This window comes from Aspergillus niger, assembly GCF_000002855.4.
Source record: "Aspergillus niger supercontig An14".
NCBI classification, from domain to species: domain Eukaryota; kingdom Fungi; phylum Ascomycota; class Eurotiomycetes; order Eurotiales; family Aspergillaceae; genus Aspergillus; species Aspergillus niger.
In genome coordinates, this window is record NT_166529.1 from 838,244 (window position 1) to 859,212 (window position 20,969).

Here is a 20,969-nt window from a genome sequence, read left to right on the forward strand (position 1 = left end):
AGAGTGGGAAAATTGCGGAGAATTCGGCCTTCTATGCGGGGATATGTCATGTACTCTTCCATGCCTAATGCTCTTAACCTACACTTTATTGAAATCTTTGAACTTCAACTCTGCCTTCATATTGTTGGTGATGATCCTATCGTCTTGAATACCATTCGAATCCGCCAAGGGACACCCCATTTCTTCCCCACCTGAGATTCCCCACCTCCCGCTTCTCTACCACTTGATGGAAGGATCAGTCTGACTATTGGCAATTGGACTCGACATCTTCGGTCATGGCAACCGACCCTCCAGGCGTCCCCCGGGTTCCGATCGGATCTGAAGCTCGGTGCGGTGGGCGTTCCGCTAGCCCATGCCATGAGAGTTGGGACTGAAGCCGTCCATTGCATTTGAGATGGTTAACAAGGGACATTACTTGCCCCATTCTCCCACAAGCTTTTTCTTCTGCTACCAGGGAACAGTGACTGTGAGAATCGAATTTATTCCATGCCGAAGGACCTACACCTGAAATGATGAGCTCGACTCATCTCGACCTGATACATCCAGACTGCCAACTCCCCGGGGTAACCTACCGCAGTAGAATTACCATACCGTAAAAACATGGGCCAACGACACGCTAGACCAAGTCCGGTTACCCGCAACGGCGATATACCACGTGACCGCCACGCGCATCCGAGAACCCCGCGCGCATCCCATGATTCATCGACCAGCAAGCCCGATGCTTTGATTGGTACTCCTTTATGGCAAAGCTCTAGAATCTTGCACATCCTGGTCAATCAGTGCCTATCAAGACAGCTGTATTCCCTGACTATCTCATTCCCAACTGTTCTGGGCGCTGTTGAGATCCCAACAGGTGGCCGTACACCTCATTACCCAAGCGATACTGCGGCGGAGTAACTCTCCTGAAGCGATTAGCTCAGACCCGTTTGGGTTTCTCCGAGGAGGGCCTAGTCTAGTCTGGGTGGACACCGAACATCATCATTCTTTGCTCACTACTTTTCCTACTGAAACATTTTCTGCTTCTTCGCGAAGCTTCTTTGCCGGTGAAGCTGGATAATTGCTGCGACATTTTATCTGGCAAGCTGCGGTAGCACCTGAGCCACGGATCAAGGGAACCAACCCCCCCCTCAGGCGGAGAACCCCTGCGAAAAAAAAAAGGACGGTTCTTATTGCTCTGCCTTTTCCCCGGCTTTTTTTGTTCCCTTTACGCGCTTTGCTTCTGCTACCGTTGTTTTTGCTGTCCGCCTTAAGAAACTCCGCCTGTTGCCTCACGTCACTGGGCAATTAAATCCCCCGCGGTCATGAGTTGAGAACAACACATATCATCTCATATCATCCTTCCCCTTTCGACTTCTACTACTATCCTCGCCCTTTTTCCTGTTGTGCACCACTACCTAGCATTAGTGTGAAATTACAGACGCAGTCATGGCGCGCAGATTTATGATCCCGTGGTTGTACGACCTCGGAGTGTGGATTTTCACCCTCTGTCTGGACATCTTCTTCCGCGAGGTCTACTCGCGCGGCGCATGGCGGATTCCCAAACGCGGCCCTGTCATCATTGTCGCCGCCCCTCATGCAAATCAGTTTGTAGATTCCATTCTGTTGATGCGCATCTTGAAACACTATGCCGGTCGCAGAACCTCGTTTTTGATCGCCGAGAAGTCCATGCGCGAGCCGTACATCGGCACCATGGCCGGGTGCATGGGCGCTCTTCCCGTCGTGCGATCGATGGACCATGTCAAACCCGCCAAGGGTGAAATCTACCTCCCCGATCCTGACAATGATCCGACCCTAGTCCGTGGCAGGGGAACCGATTTCACTTCCGATCAATTCATGGTGGGCGGCGCCATCATTCTCCCGCGTGTGGGCAAAACGAGTCCGGAACAACAGGCTATTGAGGAGATCTTGAGCCCCGAGGAAATTCGTCTGCGGAAACCATTCAAGAAATTCGAGAAGGACCATCCCCTCTACGAGCCATTGCGCAAGGGTACCCCGTTCAAGGCTGCTCCTCACATTGATCAGAGCAAGATGTTCGCCTCCGTGTATTCTGAACTGGTCGCAGGTGGTTGTATCGGTATCTTCCCGGAGGGCGGAAGTCATGATCGTCCCAGCTTGTTGCCCTTGAAGGCCGGTGTTGCCATTATCGCCCTCGGAACCCTCGCGCAGGACCCCAACTGTGGTCTCTCCATTATCCCATGCGGCATGAATTACTTCCATCCGAACAAATTCCGTTCTCGTGCCGTCGTTGAATTCGGTAACCCTGTGCAAGTGCACCCGGATCAGATTGAGGCCTTCAAGGCTGGTGGAAACTCGAAGCGGAACGCCGTGGGATCTCTGTTGGAAACAATCACGGAAGCACTCACTGCAGTAACCCAGCAAGCGCCCGACCACGAGACGCTAATGGTCATCCAAGCCACCCGACGACTGTATAAGCCATTGCGAATGAAGCTCCCTCTGCCCGTTGTGATAGAACTGAATCGACGACTTCTCAAAGGCTACACCCAATTTAAAGATGAACCTAAAGTGCTCCAGTTGAAGAAGGCCATCTCCGACTATAATCGCCGTCTTCGAGCCCTCGGAATTCGGGATCATCAGGTTGAATGGGGTGACGTGACCCATCGGCCGTGGTGGCTCGTTTTTGGTACCTTGTTATACCGTGTGGGAGAGCTGCTCACGCTTGCGATCGGAACCTTGCCATCGGTGGCGCTTTTTTGGCCAGTCTTTGTGACCGCCAAGGTTGTATCGGTCAAGAAGCAGCGAAAGGCTCTTGCCGGTTCCGTTGTCAAGCTTGAAGGTCGCGACGTCGTTGGAACCTGGAAGATCCTGGTAGCCATGGGATTGGCACCAGCCCTCTATACCTGGTATACCGTAATTGTGACCATCTGGCTCCATTACTGCCGCCATGACGGACACTACGCATCTGTAGTCCCGTGGTGGCTGAACGCCAGGACTTACATCTCCGACTCTATTCCTCTTGCGCTTTTCTCGATCTTCTTCTTCGGTCTCATGATTTCGGTCTCATTTGCGGGTCTCCGTATCGGCGAGATCGGTATCGACGTTCTCAAATCCCTACCTCCTCTTCTGCGGGCCCTCGACCCAAGATCTGCCAACTCGCTCGCCAAACTCCGCGCTGAACGCCAGGCCCTTTCTGCACGAGTAGTCGACGTAATTGACACCTTCGCCCCTGAAATCTTCCCTGACTTCGAATCGGAGAAGCTTATCCCGCACGAACACCCCGAGGACGACACCTACCAATCCCGTCTTAAGAGCATGCCCCCCAGCGAGCCAGAAAGTCGCAACCGCAGCAAAGACCGAACCAGCCGGAGCCGATCCCGAAGCGCCGGTTTCCACTTGTACGACACGCTTCTTAAGCCCCTCTCCATCAAATCCAAGGACGATCTCGGAGAAGTCAATCGTCGGATTCATGTCTCGATGCAAGAGCGCGGTCGTCAACGTGCCCGGAACGAAATCGACCCCGACGAAGACGTGGTTTCGCTTGACGGTTCTGTCAGCGCTCAGAGCGGGGACATTGCGGTAGAGGAGGTGAAAAAGACGAAATAGTCGTCTTGGCTTTCAGCCGAGGATGGACGAGAGCAACCTCTCAACCTATGATTCCATCAATTATCATCAAAAACTAAAACCTCTTTTCATGTCATGTTAGTTCATTCTGTTGGTTTCTTCATTGAGCGGGATCCGTAGCATGGCGTAGGCCTTCATTCGGCGTTTTGCGAAAGCATGTTCTGTTCTTGTCTTTCTTGTCATCATGTCTGTTTTCCTTTCACCGCTTCTTCTTGATATGATTCAGATCCCCCTGCTTTGGCCTTTGTTTCTCGCTCGGACCTAGGCGATGCCATTATAATGAAATGAAATATTTTCATCTTTCACCCATTTCCGTTCTATCCCTTCTTTAGGAGAATGTTTCATTAGTAAACACCCCCTTCCAGCTCTCTCTCAATAAAAACCACCTAAAAGGTTAGTTAACAGGCAGTATGGAGATATGTGTTTCAAGAGACGAAAATGCAGAAAAGGGGGAAGAAGACAAATCTTTTTGAAGTAATTAGCACAATAAAACCTGAGTAGTCGAGTAAGTAGTCACTAGTTTTGATCCCCACGATCTGTGGAATAATCCTGGTCCGTCTCAGTAACTCCGAGGTCCGAGAAAACCAGACGGGGGTGTGCACGTGCGGGGAGGGAGTTAGTAAGAATAGTTGGAAGAAGGGATGGACGCGGGGTTCGGCGGGTTCGGGAATGCAGGTGGTGGCGGTGAAGGCGAAAGAATCATCGGGGTTTCAGTCAGTCTATCTGTCATGATTTCGTTAACTCTGTTACTGACTAACTAACTTATCTACAAATTTATCGGTTTGTGATGATTTTGGCAAATTTCTTCATCGATCGGGGGGCGAGTGGCGAGGTGTGTTGTTGATCATCGTTTTACTATACTATTACTGATGTTTACATGCTACTACTATTCTTTGTTACGCTATACTATACTACTATACTAAGCTACAGCTACAATTTGATGAATGAGAGAAGAGAAAGAGTTCCAGTAAGATGATGATATATTCGTGTCTATCGAGGTGCATAAGTAACTGAATGTCTACACCGTCGCTTATGGGATACTAGTCTATGCGCTGATGTATATGCTGCGAATGCTCATTATTAGTAAATCATCAGGTTGCGGGTATCATGCCAGGTCGTGTGTGCGTGTGTATATGAGATGATAAGGATGCTTGCGGCAGAAAAGAGGTGATTGTGTCGAGGAGATGTCGAATCATCCGCTTGTTGGGCTGTCAACAGTCCTAAAGGGTGATGATGAGTGACTCGGGACAGGTAGGAGAGATGAGAGGTCTTAACAAGCACGCTTCTCGAGAAGCAGGCCGCCGGAGGGCGTCTTGGTGCTGAAGCCATCGTCGCGACTGAAGATCTTCTCGCCACGCAGCCAGGTCTCGCGGACCATTCCACGAAGCTTGCGGCCCTGGTACGGTGAGCACTTGTTGCGGAAGAGCATGGTGCTGGGTTCGACGATCCATTCCGCGGTGTCATCGAAGACACAAATGTCGGCGTCGTGGCCGGGAACCAGGTCGCCCTTTTGGTGCTGCAGGCCAACCTGGACGGCCGTGTTGGTGCAGCAGAGTCGTACAACGTCCTGCAGGGCCTGTTGGGTCGTGGTTTCGTCTGCAGCTTTCAAAGCCTTGCGACGGCTAAGCTCCGTCCACAGGATGGGAAGGCCGAGGCCCACTGAGGAGATACCGCCCCAGGCGGAAAGGAAGCTACCCTCATTGTCAACTTGAGTGCTGTCCCCGTCTGATGGGCAGCAGCCAGGCACGTGCGATGGTAGGAGCTTGAGATCAGGGGTGCAGGGGGAGTGGTCTGAGACAACAGTCTGAATCACGCCATCTTCCGCATGGCGCTCCAACTCATCCCAAAGAGCGTCCTGGTTTGACTGGGAACGGATGGGCGGACAACACTTGTGGCGGGTGTCTCCATCCCGGATCTCCTCGGCCGCTAAGGACAGGTAGTGGAAGCAGGTCTCCGCAGTGATAGGGACGCCATCCGCGCGAGCTTTGCGCAACAGAGGGATGGCTTCCATGGCAGACAGGTGAACAATGTGGAGGGGGAGCTTGGGGGCCACCTGAGACAGGGTAATGATCTCCTCCACGGCACAAGTTTCGAAGGCCGACGGACGGGATGCGAGGAAAGTCGAATACGCCTCTGCGGGACCTTCGAGAGCTTGGTCCTTCTCCTCGGCTGCAGTGGAGGGCGGCAGCATCTCGGCGTGGAACATGAGCGTCGTAGGCTCATCCGCTAGTTCAGCCATGGCCTTACGGATGTCTTCGGAAGACACGGCGGGGAATTCGTCGACCTACAGCCATGTGTCAGCACACTTACGTCCCTTGCAAAAAGACAACTCGTGACTTACTCCGCTGTCAATGAGGAAGCCCTTGAAGCCGCGAACACCCTCCTGGACAAGGGCTTTCAAGTCGCCGGCATTGCCGGGGATGATGCCGCCATAAAAACCGACATCAACCCAGCACTTCCCTTGGGCAGCACGGAGTTTCTCCTTGAAGTTGGCCACCGTGGTGGTGGGAGGGATAGCATTCAGGGGCATGTCGATGACCGTGGTGACACCGCCAAAAGCGGCCGCCTGGGTGCCGGTGTAGAAGCCCTCCCATTCGGTGCGGCCCGGCTCGTTCAGGTGGACATGGGCGTCAACCAGACCGGGGAGCAGAACGTGGGGGGAATAATCAGTATAGGGGGTGCCAGCAGGGAAATCAGAAGCCGGGATCACCGAATCAAAGACAGCCGTGATCTTGCCGGTGGTGCGAGAGATGACAATAGTGGCTGATGTCAAACGGCCGGAGATGACGGCGCGCGACGAGGCGATCACTGCAATGGATGGGATCTGAGAAGCCTCCATGGTGAGGGTGATCGCGTGGAAGGATTGCGCGCTAAGAGAAGCCAGAGATGCAAAGAACGATGAAGCTGCAGAGCAATCAGAGCCAGGATGGGCGATAAAAAGTTAAAGAGGCAAAGACGAGATAAGCGATAGACTGATCCGGAAAAGCTCCACCGGCGTCAAAAGGCAAGGGATGAATGACTTGATAAGGGTGAAGAAGGCGAGAGGACGAATTGCTGGCTGCGATAAGGGCTTTAAATGTCTGCGCAGATAAGCCGCCATTGTTCCCTGGAGACCCACGGCGATCGAACCAAATAATCCCATCGAGTAACAAAAACCTGGCTCCACCCCCTTTGACGGGTCCACCGGCTTGCCATCCAAGCGTCTTTTTTTTTTTCCTTGCCCATTCTTTCTTCACGCCTGACCTGTTTGTCTGTGACTGCCTGCCCCGGTAACTATCCTTATCGTGATATCGATAGCCGGAGGTTATATTTGACCATCTCCTCTCCTGCTTCCTCCCCTCCTTTCCAAGCGGGAGGATGCCTTTTCCACTAGACGACCACCTTGTCTGTACACCCTCATTGTTGCCTCTTCGGGACGTATTCCCTCGTGGGGAAAGTGAAGAGAATTTCCGGCTTATCTCCTGGGCCAGTTAGAACCATGGGTCGGGGTATCGGGCGCCTCCGGCATCCGCCATCGGACCTCTCCTGCTGGCTGCTGCAAGTGATTGCCTCCTCACCGCTGTTACTCGATCAAATCTCCAATTCTGGCCCGTTTAGGCAATTCCTTTACTCGATCAAAATTCCAGCGGAACGACGGTCATGAGGCCTTCTGAGACCACGACCACCCGCCCTAGCTAACCTCATGCACCCTCGCTTCGGCAGGACGGTTATTGCTGTTCACCTTAGCCGAGTTATCAGGCCTCCCTACCTATCGTAGTCTCCAACTTCTGCTCGTTTTCTCTCCCGCTAGCAGCGCGTTCAGCGAACAAAAGTCAATTGCATGCTTCGCTTCGCTTACACGCCTGTCATTGACCGTGATCACCGTGCCAAGAATCGGGGATTTTCGGGGACTCCCGGCTCCGGTCGAACCCTGCAATGGTCGGTGGCCAAGTCAACTAGTTCTTTCAGACCTGTCTCATCTCAGAAGGGCTGCATCTATAGACCGGTTTTTCCGTGCCTTGTCTATGTTTGGTTAATAAAACCATGTGGTGATAGTACATCAACAGACTGCAAAAGAAGTGGGAGGCTGATCATCGTAGACTGGAATGTGGTGGCAAGAAAGGCGAGAGGCAACAGGCAAGTGAAATGTGAGAAAGTGTAATTAAGTGTAGAGCCCCTGGCATTGTGGGGGGCTGACTAAGGCCCATGTGCCCATGGGGTGTTCCTCTGCTGGCCTCAGGCCTCAGGTCCTCCTCCAGACTTCATCCCCGCCTTTGCTTAATACTGAGTCGCTATTGTCCAGGATGAGAAGATGGGGTCGGCAGTACTACTCGTCAGTTACATGAATAGCTTCAATTCTGTCTGTGGGAACTTCGGCTTCAAAATGGATGGCCTTAATCAATCGTCACGGTAAACTTTTTGACCCTTCCAGCTGATCTGAGCGAGCTGTTCATCATGATGAAATGAGACAGTAATGACCTTTGACCGTCATAATGCATTGTGTGCCTTGTCAGGTCCGACTGCAGTAGTCGTCAACGTCATTCGATGTTTCCATACCATACATACCGGTCTGGCGGCCTTCACCCCATGTGAATTACAACCCGTCTTCATGCATTCATGAGTCTTGGTCACCTGCGTGTGTGACACACCCTTTGTGGTTGTAAGTTCACCGGGTATGCAAGTTTATTACTATTGCTCGAGGCAGGCAGGACTGTGCGCCAGACTGGGCAACTACCTACATACTAGTGGCAGTGCCTTGACCCTGAAGTTGGCCGAGACTGTTTGCTTCGTTTGTACTGGTCACTGATAAGCAGCATATCACCTGATCAAGTAACACTTCTACCGCTGCACTTGGCCCGAGTGGCAATCCATGCATATCTGTCTCGAGGTTGTGAGCATCCCTGAGTTATGTTTCACTGCTGCCATCGACCACGCTCAGTGTCAAATAGGCGCTAGGCTCCGACTCGGAAGTCCCAAGTGCGCTGGGGCCACACTTTCTTTTCACTGTGCCTCGGCAAGCCGATCCTCGGCCCGTTGCTTCCCGCACCCACCTGTGGGATTAATAAAGTAACAAAGGTACCACGTACGGACTGGTGGACACTTGCTGTCGTAAACAGCTCATGCTGGTCGACGCCTGTCTATCCGTCGTTCCGTGTTCATTCAGGGGTGTGTGCAAATCGCAACAAAGGTCTGCGTAAACCAATAACAGCCCCTGCTGAACCTGACGTGTATGGGGCAAATTCGGTGGCTTGGTTTCCAGGCCCGGCTCTTCTATTTAGTCTTCACCATGTTACCAAATACCTGAAGTCATATCCTGTTGGTGCTGTTGGCCATCCGGGGGTTTTTCCGTTTTGATGTATTGGGGTGACTTGGAGGAGAGGAGCTGGTTACCCATTTGGGAGCTTTCCACGCCAGTAACACGGCTCTAGGAGAACCCCCACCAGTGTTCTGGTGACAGCGGACTTGTCAATCGTTAGCATGTCTCGACTGGGCCATAGCATGATGTGATTGTCCCGAGAGTCTTTCAAGGATTAGTACGTAAATCGTAAATACACCCTGGCCTTTCTAGTACTATTAGGCAACGGAGAAAGCAAGAGAGCGGAGGATTATCGCCCGAATCACCCTATGAGGATGGAGGAGGTGAAAACTGCTCCAAGACACGACCTCCATGGCCCGTCGAGTTTTCCAGAAACGTTCGGGGGGTAATCCTCGGAAGTTGATATATAAGAATAACCAACCTTTGGAATTCTTCCGCTGAAGATGATCGACTTGGTGGTGGAACTGGACTCCGCCCAAGCTCGTGGAAGATACCGGATTGCGTATGGTTGACGAGCTCCGGTCGTCGAGATTGCCCTCTTGCGTACCTCGGAGCTTATACGCCATCTACACGACCATCTGCAGCGCCAGCAACTGGTTCGGAGAGAACTCCGGACCAGGTCTATCTGGGAGCTTGGCGAAGAGATTCAATGAATAGAAACGCGAATGACTGAATCAAGCAATTTGGACCTTCCCGGTCGGCGGTTACTCGCGAGCTGCCTAATCGGGTAAGCATCGTCTACTTGCCCCCTTCTCTCTCTCTCTTCACCATTCACTCTTTATCGGCTGGGCTCGCAGGTTTTTTTTACTTATATCTTTTATGAGTACCTTGTATCTCCTCTCAGTCTTCCTTCACATTTCCCTCTTTCTCTCTTCTCTCAACTGCCTCATTCGCCTTGACCCTTTCCCTCCTCCCCCTCCTCCTCCCTGGTTTCAAGGCGCACGGTCAATCCTGGCCGACTAACCGTGGTCCGCAAACGATCGATCGATCGAACCGGCCAACCAATCAGCGCACCATGGATCCGCTCGCGTCTCTTCGTCGCCTCATCCAAACGCATCCTCTTATCGACAACCACGCCCATAATCTCCTTGCGCAGGCCGCAGCCCGCAACTACGCAAAATATCCTTTCGAACAGATCACTTCCGAGGCCCAAGGTTCCGCCCTACACAATGCTCCGTCCACCTTACCCCTCCAGCGTGCCGCCGCCCAGCTAGCGACCCTTTACGATTGCCCGACTTCCGAGTGGGACCGCGTCAAGGCGGCTCGCGATCAATATGTCGAGCGTGACTATGATGGCTTGATCCGTCGGTGTCTGGAAGGCACTCATAGCCTTCTTCTTGATGATCTGCTTACGGATCAAGATATCGAGCCTTTCACTTGGCATGATCGTTTCACCACAGCTCCGACCAAGCGGATCGTACGGATTGAAGTTGTGGCCGCCCAAGTCCTTACCTCCATCCTTCCCAACGGTTATGATCAGTCCTCGAGCGACATCACCGTTCTTCGCCAGTATCTGGACCAGTTCAGCCAGGGTTTCAACCAGAAGATCTCAGAGGCCATCGCAGATCCCGTGGTGGTAGGCTTCAAATCAGTCATCTGCTATCGTACTGGACTGAACGTCCAAGTGGCCGATGACAAAGACGACAGCAATCTCCTCGAGTCCTTCTCCCGGACCTTGTCGCAAGGATCTGGATCTACATATCGCGTGGAGGACAAACCCCTGAACGATTGGCTGGTCAGGCAGGCCCTGAACCAGCTGCAATCTGCCAAGGAGAAAGATGCGTCGGAACCCAACAAACCACTGCAACTGCACACGGGACTCGGCGATAATGATATCAACCTAATACTTTCGAATCCCGCATATTTACAGGATTTGGTTGCCCGTTATCCCAAGGTGGACTTTGTGCTTTTGCATTCCGCTTATCCGTATACCCGGGAGGCCGGCTATCTCGCCTGTGTCTACCCGAATGTGTATCTAGACCTTGGAGAGGTGTTTCCCATGGTGAGTCGAGATGCTCAGGAATCTATCATTCGCGAGAGTCTGGAGATCGTGCCCACAACCCGCCTTCTGTGGAGTACCGATGGCCATTTCTTCCCAGAGACATATTGGTTGGCGAACAAACAGTTCCGCGACGCACTGGAAAAGGTCCGTTCCTGTCATATCAAGTCCTATACATCCTTTCAGAAACTTATCTTTGCTAGGTTCTCGTGGATTACGTCATTCAAGGCGATCACAGCGTCGATCAGGCGAAGCTAGCTGCTGCCGATATATTGTTCCACAACTCCAACCGCCTGTACAGCCTTAATGAAACCGTTTCCTACGACGACAGGCTGGTCCCTGCCGTCAGCAACCTTTCTGGACTTTCTTCGACCGACGCGTTGGAAAGTTTCATGCACAGCAATCCAGATGTCAAGTATATTTGGATGCAGTTCTTTGACTACACTTCCACAGTGCGCGTGCGGATGTTCCCTATCCGGGAGTTTGCTAAGATTGTTCGCAAGCAACGCCGGATCGGTATCTGTACAGCCACGTTTTTGATGCTTCAATCCGACACAGTCTGTCCGGAAGGTTCCACAACCGGCCAGTTCTATCTAGAACCAGATCTCTCAACCCTCTCTCGAAATGTGGGGATCGACTCGAAGAGCGCCACAGTAATGACTTGGGGGCGTTCTGAGGAGGGTTTGGAGGTGGAAGGATGTCCACGGACCCTTCTGCGCCGCGTCACGACTGATTTACGTGCCAATCATGGAATCGAAATTCTCTGCGGATTCGAGATTGAGGTTATTCTGCTGAAGTGCGTCACCAAACCGGACACCGATGAGGAAGAGTTTGTTCCATGTGTGCGCAACCACTCCTGGTCCCAGATGACCCGAGACACCCGACGCATGGTGCCGCTTCTTGAGGAAATTGTCGATACTCTTGCATCCATCGGCATTGACCTTGAACAATTCCACGCTGAATCGGCCCCGGGCCAGTTTGAATTCATTCTGCCACCCGGCTCGCCCGTCGCCGCAGTCGATACCCTGCTCAAGGCACGACAGGTCGTGACTTATATCGCTGAGCAGCACGGTTACCGTGCAACCCTTCATCCCCGACCCTTCTCACACGCTGCTGGCTCAGCCGCACATGCGCATGTCTCCATAACTCCTGCGACTCAGGAGGAGAGCTTCTTGGCTGGTGTGCTCAAGCACTTCACCTCTTTGACGGCCTTCACTCTGTCTAATGATGTCAGCTACGAACGGATGCACTCCGGCCTCTGGGCTGGAAGCGAGTGGGTCGCCTGGGGCACTCAGAACCGCGAAACACCTATCCGCAAGATCTCTGCGGGTCACTGGGAGATCAAGGCACTTGACGGTCTGTCCAATATGTATCTGGCAATGGCTGCAATTCTAGCCGCAGGATACCTGGGTGTGCAGGACAAGCTGCCCCTGACCCTGCAGGACTGTTTATGTAAGTATTCCTGCCAGTGAGGTTATCCTCTAGAGTGCACTCATGCTAACAAATCGATATAGATGACGCGGCAACACTCAGCGAGGCGGACCGCAGTGCCATTGGGATAACCACCCAAATTCCCACGACCCTGGCACAGAGTCTGGATAATATGGCAGCCGACAAGGCTCTCCGGGATGTGCTTGGCAACACACTTGTTGAGAACTATATCACGGTCAAACGAGCCGAGAGCAAGAAGCTGAATGCAATGGAGGCAGAAGCGCGACGCAAGTGGCTGGTCGAGAGATACTAATTAAATACCCTGTGCATACATACATAGCCTAAAATCGTAGTTAGCCAATACCATCATCACATTCTCTACATCTTCATAGAAATGTCCATATGCAGCACAGTATTATCTACTAGTCTAGTAGCTTTTTTTCCCCATCCGCCAACCAAATCGAACTATTGAGTCATAGTCCTCCGTAATCGGCCCACTCCCCCAACACCTCTCACGTGACAGCATCCCCAGTCCTGTCCTACCTATATTGACTCACCTCCCCAAATCCCTTCTCTCTTTTCTACCATTACCTCCCAATCCCCTCTCAATCCCTCCTACCAAACTCACAATGCCCTCCCCCCTCCGCACAGCGGCCGCAGCCGCCCGCTACGGGCCTTCCACAACCCGCCACGCCCTGCGCCGCCTCTACTCCTCCACCAGTCACTCCGCCGCAACGCCGGCAACTTCTCCCTTCGCACCGCGGCACCTGCTCTCCATCGCCGACCTGACCCCAACCGAATTCGCAACCCTCGTCCGCAATGCCTCCTCCCACAAGCGGGCCATCAAATCCGGCTCCATCCCCCAATCCCTCCACGGCGCCCTCTCCGGCAAGACCGTCGCCATGATGTTCAGCAAGCGCAGCACCCGCACCCGCATTTCCACCGAAGGCGCCGTCGTCCAAATGGGCGGCCACCCCATGTTCCTCGGCAAGGACGACATCCAGCTGGGAGTCAATGAATCCCTCTACGACACTGCCGTGGTCGTCTCCTCCATGGTGGAATGTATCGTTGCCCGCGTGGGCAAGCACGCTGACGTCGCCGACCTCGCCAAGCACTCTACTAAGCCGGTTATCAATGCCCTGTGTGACTCGTATCACCCGTTGCAGGCTATTGCGGATTTTCAGACTATTAGTGAGCATTTCGCTGCCTCGGGCAAGGGGAAGTTGGAGGGTTTGGGGCTGAATGGGTTGAAAATCGCTTGGGTGGGCGATGCGAATAACGTGCTTTTCGATATGGCGATCAGTGCGAGGAAAATGGGCGTTGATGTTGCTGTTGCTACGCCGAAGGGGTATGAGATCCCCAAGGAGATGTTGGAGATTATTGAGAAGGCTGGCGAGGGGGTTAAGAGTCCTGGAAAGCTGGTGCAGACCAATGTTCCTGAGGAGGCGGTGAAGGGGGCCGATGTGTTGGTTACTGATACTTGGGTTTCGATGGGCCAGGAGGAGGAGGCCGCTAAGCGGTTGAGGGATTTCGCTGGATTCCAGATTACGAGTGAGTTGGCGAAGAGGGGTGGGGCGAAGGAGGGGTGGAGGTTCATGCACTGTCTTCCTAGGCACCCGGAGGAGGTTGCTGATGAGGTGTTCTATGGACATCGGTCGTTGGTGTTCCCTGAGGCGGAGAATCGTCTGTGGGCTGCCATTTCGGCGTTGGAGGGATTTGTCGTCAATAAGGGCAAGATTGAGTAATTGGATGGGTGCATTTTGAGTAGGGAGTTGGGCTGGGAAAAATCAAAAGAATCGTGGTTTTGCTAGTATATAGCTTGTGTTTTCGCTGGCAATTGAGCTGTGTTGTATCATATTGTTGTGTGTATGTTCTGTTTAACCGGCATCCCGATGCTTTGCTTTTCCCCGCAGCCGGGAAGCCGATGCGGAGATGATCCTGGGGTTGGGTTTCTGGTACGTAAGCAATATCAGAGATGATATGAATGGACAACATACCCATTCCATTCAGACAATATTCAAATTATTCAATATAAGATCCAGATTAAGCGTTGCCCTGTGGTCTAGCACTACGGATCTCGAACAATCAGTTCCATCACAGCCCCTCAATATTGCATGATCTATCTAGTCTTCAACGCTAGTCCATATATCATCCCTCCAGAACCATACTACTGCCATGACCAAGGAATCTATTTTCTACTATACACTACTATATTTTAACACCAAGTCTACAACCTTAACACCCCACTCTCCCGATCAACTGCCCCACGGAAATGGTCCGTAATGACCTTTCCACCCAGAATCGTCTCCTCCACCACACCCTGCACATGCTTGGGCTCAATACGCCCATACCAGATACCCTTGCCCGCCAATGGATGCGGCGAGGAAGAGCCAGCTTCCTTCATTCCGGGAGGGATGTAAACGATGACGTTTCCAGCGTACTTGTGTCCGCCAACATGGCTGATTAACCCGATGTGAGCATGCTCGGGGCTGTCAACGACACTATTGTCACTTCCCGCGGACGTGTACCCCTTAGACTGCAACACCCGTTGAAACTCGGTCTCCAGAACCGGCGCCATTACACCACATCGCATGTCGCGACCACCGTGGCCGCAGATCAACACAACGGGGGAGTGTTGCAGATCAACAGCATCTGGGAATTCAGCCGCCAGAGCCTGGTCGCGGATCTGCCCGCCATGTCTCGATTCGATAGGGAGGAGGAACGCGCGGACGAAGGTCGAGAGATCGGTTGTTGCGGGGGCGGAATCGGGGAGATTAACGGGGACGGAGGGGAAGTATTTGAAGCTGGGGAAGAGAAAGGCGGATGCGGTCTGCGAGGTAGATGTGCTGGTTGATGATGAGGAGGAGGAGGAGGAGGGGAGGAAGGAGGCGTTGGTGACTAGGATATTGTTGAAGGGCTATAGTAGCAATTGTCAGTGGGATGTTGCGACCCGAATGAGGAAGTATGTCTTACGTCGGCATATTTCCCCCCACGCCCGAGAAGGCTTTTCAATCCTCGAACCAGCTCACCCCAGTTCTGGCCCTGACCGTCCTCTTCTATGCGACTTGTCCAGTCTCGTTGTCCGGTGCAGATGAGAAGCTGCTGCGCGTAGGCCGCCATTGTTCCGTTTAGCGGCTGGTCATAGTCGATCGGGGCGGGCATGGACGGTGTCGAGGGACATGAGCAGCTCGGTTCGGGACATGTCTTGGTAATGGGGAATGGAGGAGGGATGTCCAGGGGTATGCGCGAGCGGTTGGAGCGGAGGGATGTGCATGAGAAGAGGCGAGCTGATGTTGCGGCGGAGCGGTTGGGTCGGGAAATTGATGGCAGGCTGTACAGTGATGCTGCGCGCATGATTCTTTGTCGGCCGGCCATATCCTATGTGTCTAACAAACTGAGGTTTTGCAGAATTAATTAGATGGAAAAGAGGAGGGTATTTGGTCAGAACTGGCAGTGAGAAGTGGTGGATGGGGGAAACTGAAAAGAGCAACCCCGAAGCTGCGGAGGATTCGGTGCGGTCGGAGATAGCGGAGATTTCCAAGTCCCGCCTTCATAATCCGAGGCTGGTGACTGGTCGGGGGAATTTTCTTATTACTATTTGCATTACAGCTCGGACTTTTTTAGACAGCTCATTGCAAGTGTGCAGATTGCGATTTCAATTATTGATCTAGTAGTAGCATTAATGGTGTACTGTGGATAAAAGTACTAGAAGCAGTGGCACTCGTCTGCCGGCCAAAATATATAAAGATGAAGTGTAGTTAGTTCTGGGACGGCATCATTGCGATCCACACTGCAGTCCGAATCGCAATCTCCATGAACTACTACTGATAACCGCATGAATAGTACGGTACTGAATTGAACCCATTCTCACTTGAATAGTACATATTAATTTCATATATTATTGTTAAACCTTTGCTCAACAAGTGCCCAAATCCTAGACTGCCTGTAGTGCTGCAACGAAACGCCATGATGCATATATAATAGTGCACTTCGATCAAACTGAGGAGTTGGACATTAACAATACTATGGTCATAACAAGGATGCATGCGGTCAAGCTATTCACAATAATGCTTGTCGCTATAATGGCAGACAAATCCATGGGCCGAAAAGCTCGCGATTTGGCACGAGACAGACAAAAAGTCGATGCTGCAATCCTTCAGATCATACGCCCGCTAGATGCTGGTTTCTCATTAATATATTTATTTTGTCGCACCAGAAAAGCTGGCCAATGCGTTCAATGATTCTGTCAAAGGCCATAGCGTTTGGAAGAAGCCAATAGCTCCCGCGACCAGGATTACGTAGTATGCGACGGTCCAGCCAAGACTGAGTTGACCGTATGTCACGTCTGAGGATCCTTTTCCTTTGACCATGGGGGGCCCGATGGGTACGCCCGCCTCTACTCTTCCCCACAATCGCGGTAATCCGCACCAGTTGCAGAAAGTGTGGGCAAGAATAACTGCCAGAAGAGAGCCAGTACGAAGGTAGACAAAGGTGGCATACCAGCCGAAAATCGTCGTGTAACCGAATTGAAAGACTGATCTCAATATCGCAGCGACAATCGATGTATCAGGATGCGTGAGGCGAAACTCGTAGAAATGGTGTACGTGAGCAATGCCGAAATAGAGAGGAGCCACAAATACAATGCGGCCGGGATCAACCTTGGCAAGGAGATGAAGGGGGACGATGGCTGAGCGGAACATGACCTCCTCGGTGATGGGACCCTGCATCGCCCAGTTAATCATAAAGCCAGACATTGCCGTCGCAAACTGGACTTACCGCGACATAATTCCTCCATCCAATCCAGCTGCGAAGCGATGCAGTGACTCTTCCTCCCCGAATCCACTCTCTCCATTCGCCCTCGGCAACACCGCGCTCAAACAGTGGACCGGCGAAAAGGATGGCTGTGAGAAGCAGGCTGCGGAAGATATCCACGAGACCAACAGGCCACCACCCCAGGAAATGGAGAGCTCGAGAGAAAGAAGCGTTTTCTTTGGCAGCAACTAGCCATAAGACGACCAGGCTGCTAATGGTGCATGAAAATGTCACTGCTCTAATTCTGGCCCGGATTACCGACGGCGCATCTCTACTCAGGGTGGGCGATGGCCGGGTCGTCGGGTTCACATAAAAGGGAACCACATAGACGAGGGTGAGGCAAACCTAGTACTTGAATCAGATACTGGCCTGAAGAGCAATAAGAAGGCCAAAAGCACGTGGGAGAGTTGGTAGGAGCTGATGATCAGAAATGCATACCGAGAGAAAGGCGGCTGTCTGTGTTGAAATGGCAGGCTCATCTACGGAATAAGTCAGACAAAGATATAAGAATCTTATAGTTCATAAGTTTACCATAGTCCTTGGTGATTAGAGTCCTGAGTTTAGTCAGGAGACCAACGGGAGCCATATCTGCTGGAAAAGTGATAGCCTTAGGATGCCGGGGCGCGCAGCAGTCCGGAATGAGAGGGTTGTTAGTTAGGAAGAATGTATTTAACCACACAAGAAGAGAATCATAACAGCAAAAGCGGCGGATGATTCTGGTTAAGATTATTCCGAAGAACAATAGCTGAAGAGCACCGGGCGTTGTCAAGGCGAAGTTGGACAAAGAGAAGCGAGGAGAACACGAGGTCGGCTATGAATGCCGAGTTTTGCAGGCATCGAGGCATTCAGGCAAGGCCGGGGATGCCTGTCAACCAAGGCCCGCTTGCCTGCCAAATCAGCAATCCGCAGCATTTCAAGGCCCGCCAGCCGGGAGCAATTATTTTTTCCAGCCAGACTATAAAGAATCAGTAAACGGAAAATAAACCCAAGAAACCTAATCTGTGCCTATTTGCTGGATTGTAATGGGCTGTATCATGGTCCCACGTGATGTCAACCACCAGTCCGTGAAGTGATGTCACCTGACACTCCCAAAGTGCTGACGGCTGCTTCACGTGATACCGCGCCTGATGAAAGCCTCGCATTGCGCGTCGCTGCGATTTTGTATAGTGTTATTGCTAGTATAATTGTCTATAATATGGATTGTGGTATGCATTTGGCTATGGCTGCTATGATATTCGAGAATTGGCCAGAGCAGCATGAGTGCCGATGAGCGGCTACACGCGGTTGCTGCACTGGAACTCAAGATCCCCTCTGCCCATCATTCCCTTTTGGGTGATCTTCTGCACCTCAACTGCTACTGCTAACTCAACCACCGAATTGCCTGCAGCTTCGATACATGCTTCATATGTTACTACCCGTTCTGTCATCGGAATGCGCCTAGATTTTGGCATATTTGTGCCGAGTTGATAGTGCTGCTAAATTAGAGATAAGCCCCTCTCGCATCATTGCAGTCCGCAATGGTGTGATCCCGGTACCTCTACGACTCTTGTTACTGGCTTCTCCAGACAGCTTTGTGAGGTCAAAGGAGGTGCAGATGGCGTGCAGGCTGTCGGAAGAGGGGTTCACTTCACTTCATCGAGCGTGATGTACGTTGCCGATCTCGCAACCCCTCTCTCTCAGCGGCCATTTAAAGGACTACCTTGCACCTCGCCGACTCATCCACCATCATATGTGTCCCATAGAGCAGAAGTTACTTTTATGCCATGGCAGCAGTCAAAGGACCCGAGCTCATACGTCACGAACCTGTCATAGAGGCAGATCCCAAGCACCTCCCCGCAGTGTCTCTCGGGTCGCTCATCAATGAGTTATCTGTGTCCGAGAAAGCAGACGGCCAAGCTCGTCCGGCTTTTGAGATCGAAGAGCATCCAATTGACGAGGTCCGTCCGATAAAAGTCGGTGTGATTGGAGCTGGTCTGGCAGGAATTACAGCAGGAGTCTTGCTCCCAGCAAAACTGCCTGGTTTGGACCTACGGATCTATGAGAAGAACTCTGGTGTGGTAAGTAACGGGTCCAAGACACATGCCATGCATTCCTAACAGGACATACAGGGAGGCACCTGGTAGGAAACCTCATTTATAACATGCGACGGCTGGTGCTGATGAACAGGTTCGAAAATACTTATCCTGGAGTACGATGCGATATTCCCGCGCATGTCTATCAGTCCGGATTCGAGCCGAACACACAATGGTCCGAAGAGTTTGCACAAGGTGCCGAGATTCGCGAGTATTGGCAATCCATAGCGCGAACATATGATGTACACAAGTACCTTCGACTACAGCAGAAAGTCGACCAGGCCGTGTGGTTACCTGAACTGGGTAAATGGCGTGTGACTTTACAGGACTTGGGAGATTCAAACCGAGTATGACACTACGCGATTTTTGCGGCTTATGCGCAATTGCTGACGGGTAGAAGATCTATGAAGAAGACCTCGACGTGTTGATCAACGCTATTGGCCACTTCAATGAGTGGAAGCTGCCCGAATACCCAGGCAGGGAGGAATACACAGGCGTGCTCTTCCATTCGTCGCACTGGAATCACAATGTCGACCTGAATGGCAAGCGTATCGCACTGATCGGTAACGGGGCGTCTGGCTTGCAGGTGCTGCCCTCGATCCAGCCAATTGCTCAACACGTGGACCACTATGCTCGCAACAGGACCTGGATAGCTGACTCCTTCGGCACATCTGGCGTGCGCCGACTCGAAGCTAATTTATTCTCTCCCGAACAACTCGAGTCCTTTCGCGACCCCGACACTTATCTAGCATACCGCAAGAGCGTCGAAGCAGGATACTTCTCTCGCTTCGGTGCCATCTTTAAAGACTCCCCAGAGAATCGCGGTCTGCGCGAGAAATGGACCGAATTGATGAAGTCAAGAGTCGGCGACCAGCCCGAACTCATCGATAAGCTTATCCCAGACTTTCCACCCAATTGTCGCCGTCCCACTCCTGGCCCAGGCTACCTTGAAGCCCTGACCAAAGACAACGTCAGCTACATTCAAACCCCAATCCAGCGCTTCACCCCAACAGGGATCGTTACCACAGATGGCATTGAACGGCCCGTCGACATTGTCATCTGCTCCACCGGAGCCAACGTCGACCATGCCCCACCCTTCTCCATCATCTCCAACGGAATTGATCTCAAAAAGGCCTGGAAACACGACGGCCTCTACGGTTACCCCTACAACTACCTCGGAGTAGCCACCCCGGGCTTCCCCAATCTACTCTGGATCGGCGGCCCCCAATCCACCGGTCCCTCAGGCAGCGTGCCCAATTCTCTGGAGAATCAAATCACCTATATTGCCAAGCTCCTGCGGAAGATCCGCAGCCAAGGCATCAAAGCTATGGTACCATCCAAGCAAGCAGCTGATGACTTCGTCGAATACTGCGACAAGTTCTACCCGCGCACGGTCTGGACAGCTAATGACGACTCTACCCCGGGCCAGAAGAATTGTAGCTCATGGTATAACGGCGGTCGGCCTGGTGGCAAAGTCCATGGTCAATTCCCTGGTAGTGCGGCAGCATTGAATTACTTGAGACGAGATCCTAGATGGGAAGATTGGGACTATTCTTATACCAACCCGAGTGGCAATAGGTTCGCTTATTTTGGGAACGGGTGGACGACGAGAGAGACAATACCGGATGCGGATCTGACACCGCATTTGAAGCGCCCTGATACTATTGATTTGAGGTCTTATTTGGAGGGGTGGTGGGATGTATAGTTCAGAATAGATATAGAGCCAGTGTAGCTGATGAGCAGCTAACGGGTCGTCAGCGTATCCACAGAAATGCGAAGA

At 52.3% G+C, this 20,969-nt stretch overlaps 9 protein-coding genes across 9 annotated transcripts; 6 read left to right on the plus strand and 3 right to left on the minus strand.

Moving 5' to 3' along the window:
• Positions 1 to 275: 275 nt before the first annotated feature.
• On the plus strand, positions 276 to 1,091 carry An14g03350 (uncharacterized protein; the record flags this gene model as incomplete). The annotated part of the gene is made up of 3 exons (XM_059744172.1): positions 276 to 333; positions 578 to 853; positions 1,033 to 1,091. 3 exons carry the CDS (start codon positions 276 to 278, stop codon positions 1,089 to 1,091), a joined length of 393 nt encoding a protein of 130 aa, XP_059604650.1.
• Positions 1,092 to 1,425: 334 nt separating this feature from the next.
• Positions 1,426 to 3,561, plus strand: An14g03360 (uncharacterized protein; the record flags this gene model as incomplete). The annotated part of the gene is made up of 1 exon (XM_001400924.3): positions 1,426 to 3,561. One exon carries the CDS (start codon positions 1,426 to 1,428, stop codon positions 3,559 to 3,561), a length of 2,136 nt encoding a protein of 711 aa, XP_001400961.1.
• Positions 3,562 to 4,849: 1,288 nt separating this feature from the next.
• Positions 4,850 to 6,418, minus strand: An14g03370 (uncharacterized protein; the record flags this gene model as incomplete). Its single annotated transcript, XM_059744173.1, has 4 exons — positions 4,850 to 5,175; positions 5,200 to 5,275; positions 5,327 to 5,863; positions 5,921 to 6,418. 4 exons carry the CDS (start codon positions 6,416 to 6,418, stop codon positions 4,850 to 4,852), a joined length of 1,437 nt encoding a protein of 478 aa, XP_059604651.1.
• A 639-nt stretch (positions 6,419 to 7,057) lies between these two features.
• On the plus strand, positions 7,058 to 7,904 carry An14g03380 (hypothetical protein; the record flags this gene model as incomplete). The annotated part of the gene is made up of 5 exons (XM_059744174.1): positions 7,058 to 7,140; positions 7,234 to 7,285; positions 7,373 to 7,509; positions 7,626 to 7,706; positions 7,799 to 7,904. 5 exons carry the CDS (start codon positions 7,058 to 7,060, stop codon positions 7,902 to 7,904), a joined length of 459 nt encoding a protein of 152 aa, XP_059604652.1.
• A 1,986-nt stretch (positions 7,905 to 9,890) lies between these two features.
• An14g03390 (uncharacterized protein) lies at positions 9,891 to 12,618 on the plus strand (the record flags this gene model as incomplete). The annotated part of the gene is made up of 3 exons (XM_001400927.3): positions 9,891 to 11,021; positions 11,078 to 12,326; positions 12,389 to 12,618. The coding sequence occupies 3 exons, from the start codon at positions 9,891 to 9,893 to the stop codon at positions 12,616 to 12,618; spliced, it is 2,610 nt and encodes an 869-aa protein (XP_001400964.1).
• A 316-nt stretch (positions 12,619 to 12,934) lies between these two features.
• Positions 12,935 to 14,050, plus strand: argB (ornithine carbamoyltransferase argB-Aspergillus niger [putative sequencing error]; the record flags this gene model as incomplete). The annotated part of the gene is made up of 1 exon (XM_001400928.3): positions 12,935 to 14,050. One exon carries the CDS (start codon positions 12,935 to 12,937, stop codon positions 14,048 to 14,050), a length of 1,116 nt encoding a protein of 371 aa, XP_001400965.1.
• A 482-nt stretch (positions 14,051 to 14,532) lies between these two features.
• An14g03410 (uncharacterized protein) lies at positions 14,533 to 15,659 on the minus strand (the record flags this gene model as incomplete). Its single annotated transcript, XM_001400929.1, has 2 exons — positions 14,533 to 15,222; positions 15,279 to 15,659. The coding sequence occupies 2 exons, from the start codon at positions 15,657 to 15,659 to the stop codon at positions 14,533 to 14,535; spliced, it is 1,071 nt and encodes a 356-aa protein (XP_001400966.1).
• Positions 15,660 to 16,504: 845 nt separating this feature from the next.
• On the minus strand, positions 16,505 to 17,703 carry An14g03420 (uncharacterized protein; the record flags this gene model as incomplete). The annotated part of the gene is made up of 4 exons (XM_001400930.3): positions 16,505 to 17,026; positions 17,082 to 17,462; positions 17,556 to 17,596; positions 17,649 to 17,703. 4 exons carry the CDS (start codon positions 17,701 to 17,703, stop codon positions 16,505 to 16,507), a joined length of 999 nt encoding a protein of 332 aa, XP_001400967.1.
• A 1,177-nt stretch (positions 17,704 to 18,880) lies between these two features.
• An14g03430 (uncharacterized protein) lies at positions 18,881 to 20,894 on the plus strand (the record flags this gene model as incomplete). Its single annotated transcript, XM_001400931.1, has 4 exons — positions 18,881 to 19,174; positions 19,226 to 19,236; positions 19,284 to 19,536; positions 19,590 to 20,894. 4 exons carry the CDS (start codon positions 18,881 to 18,883, stop codon positions 20,892 to 20,894), a joined length of 1,863 nt encoding a protein of 620 aa, XP_001400968.1.
• Between the last annotated feature and the right edge of the window lie 75 nt (positions 20,895 to 20,969).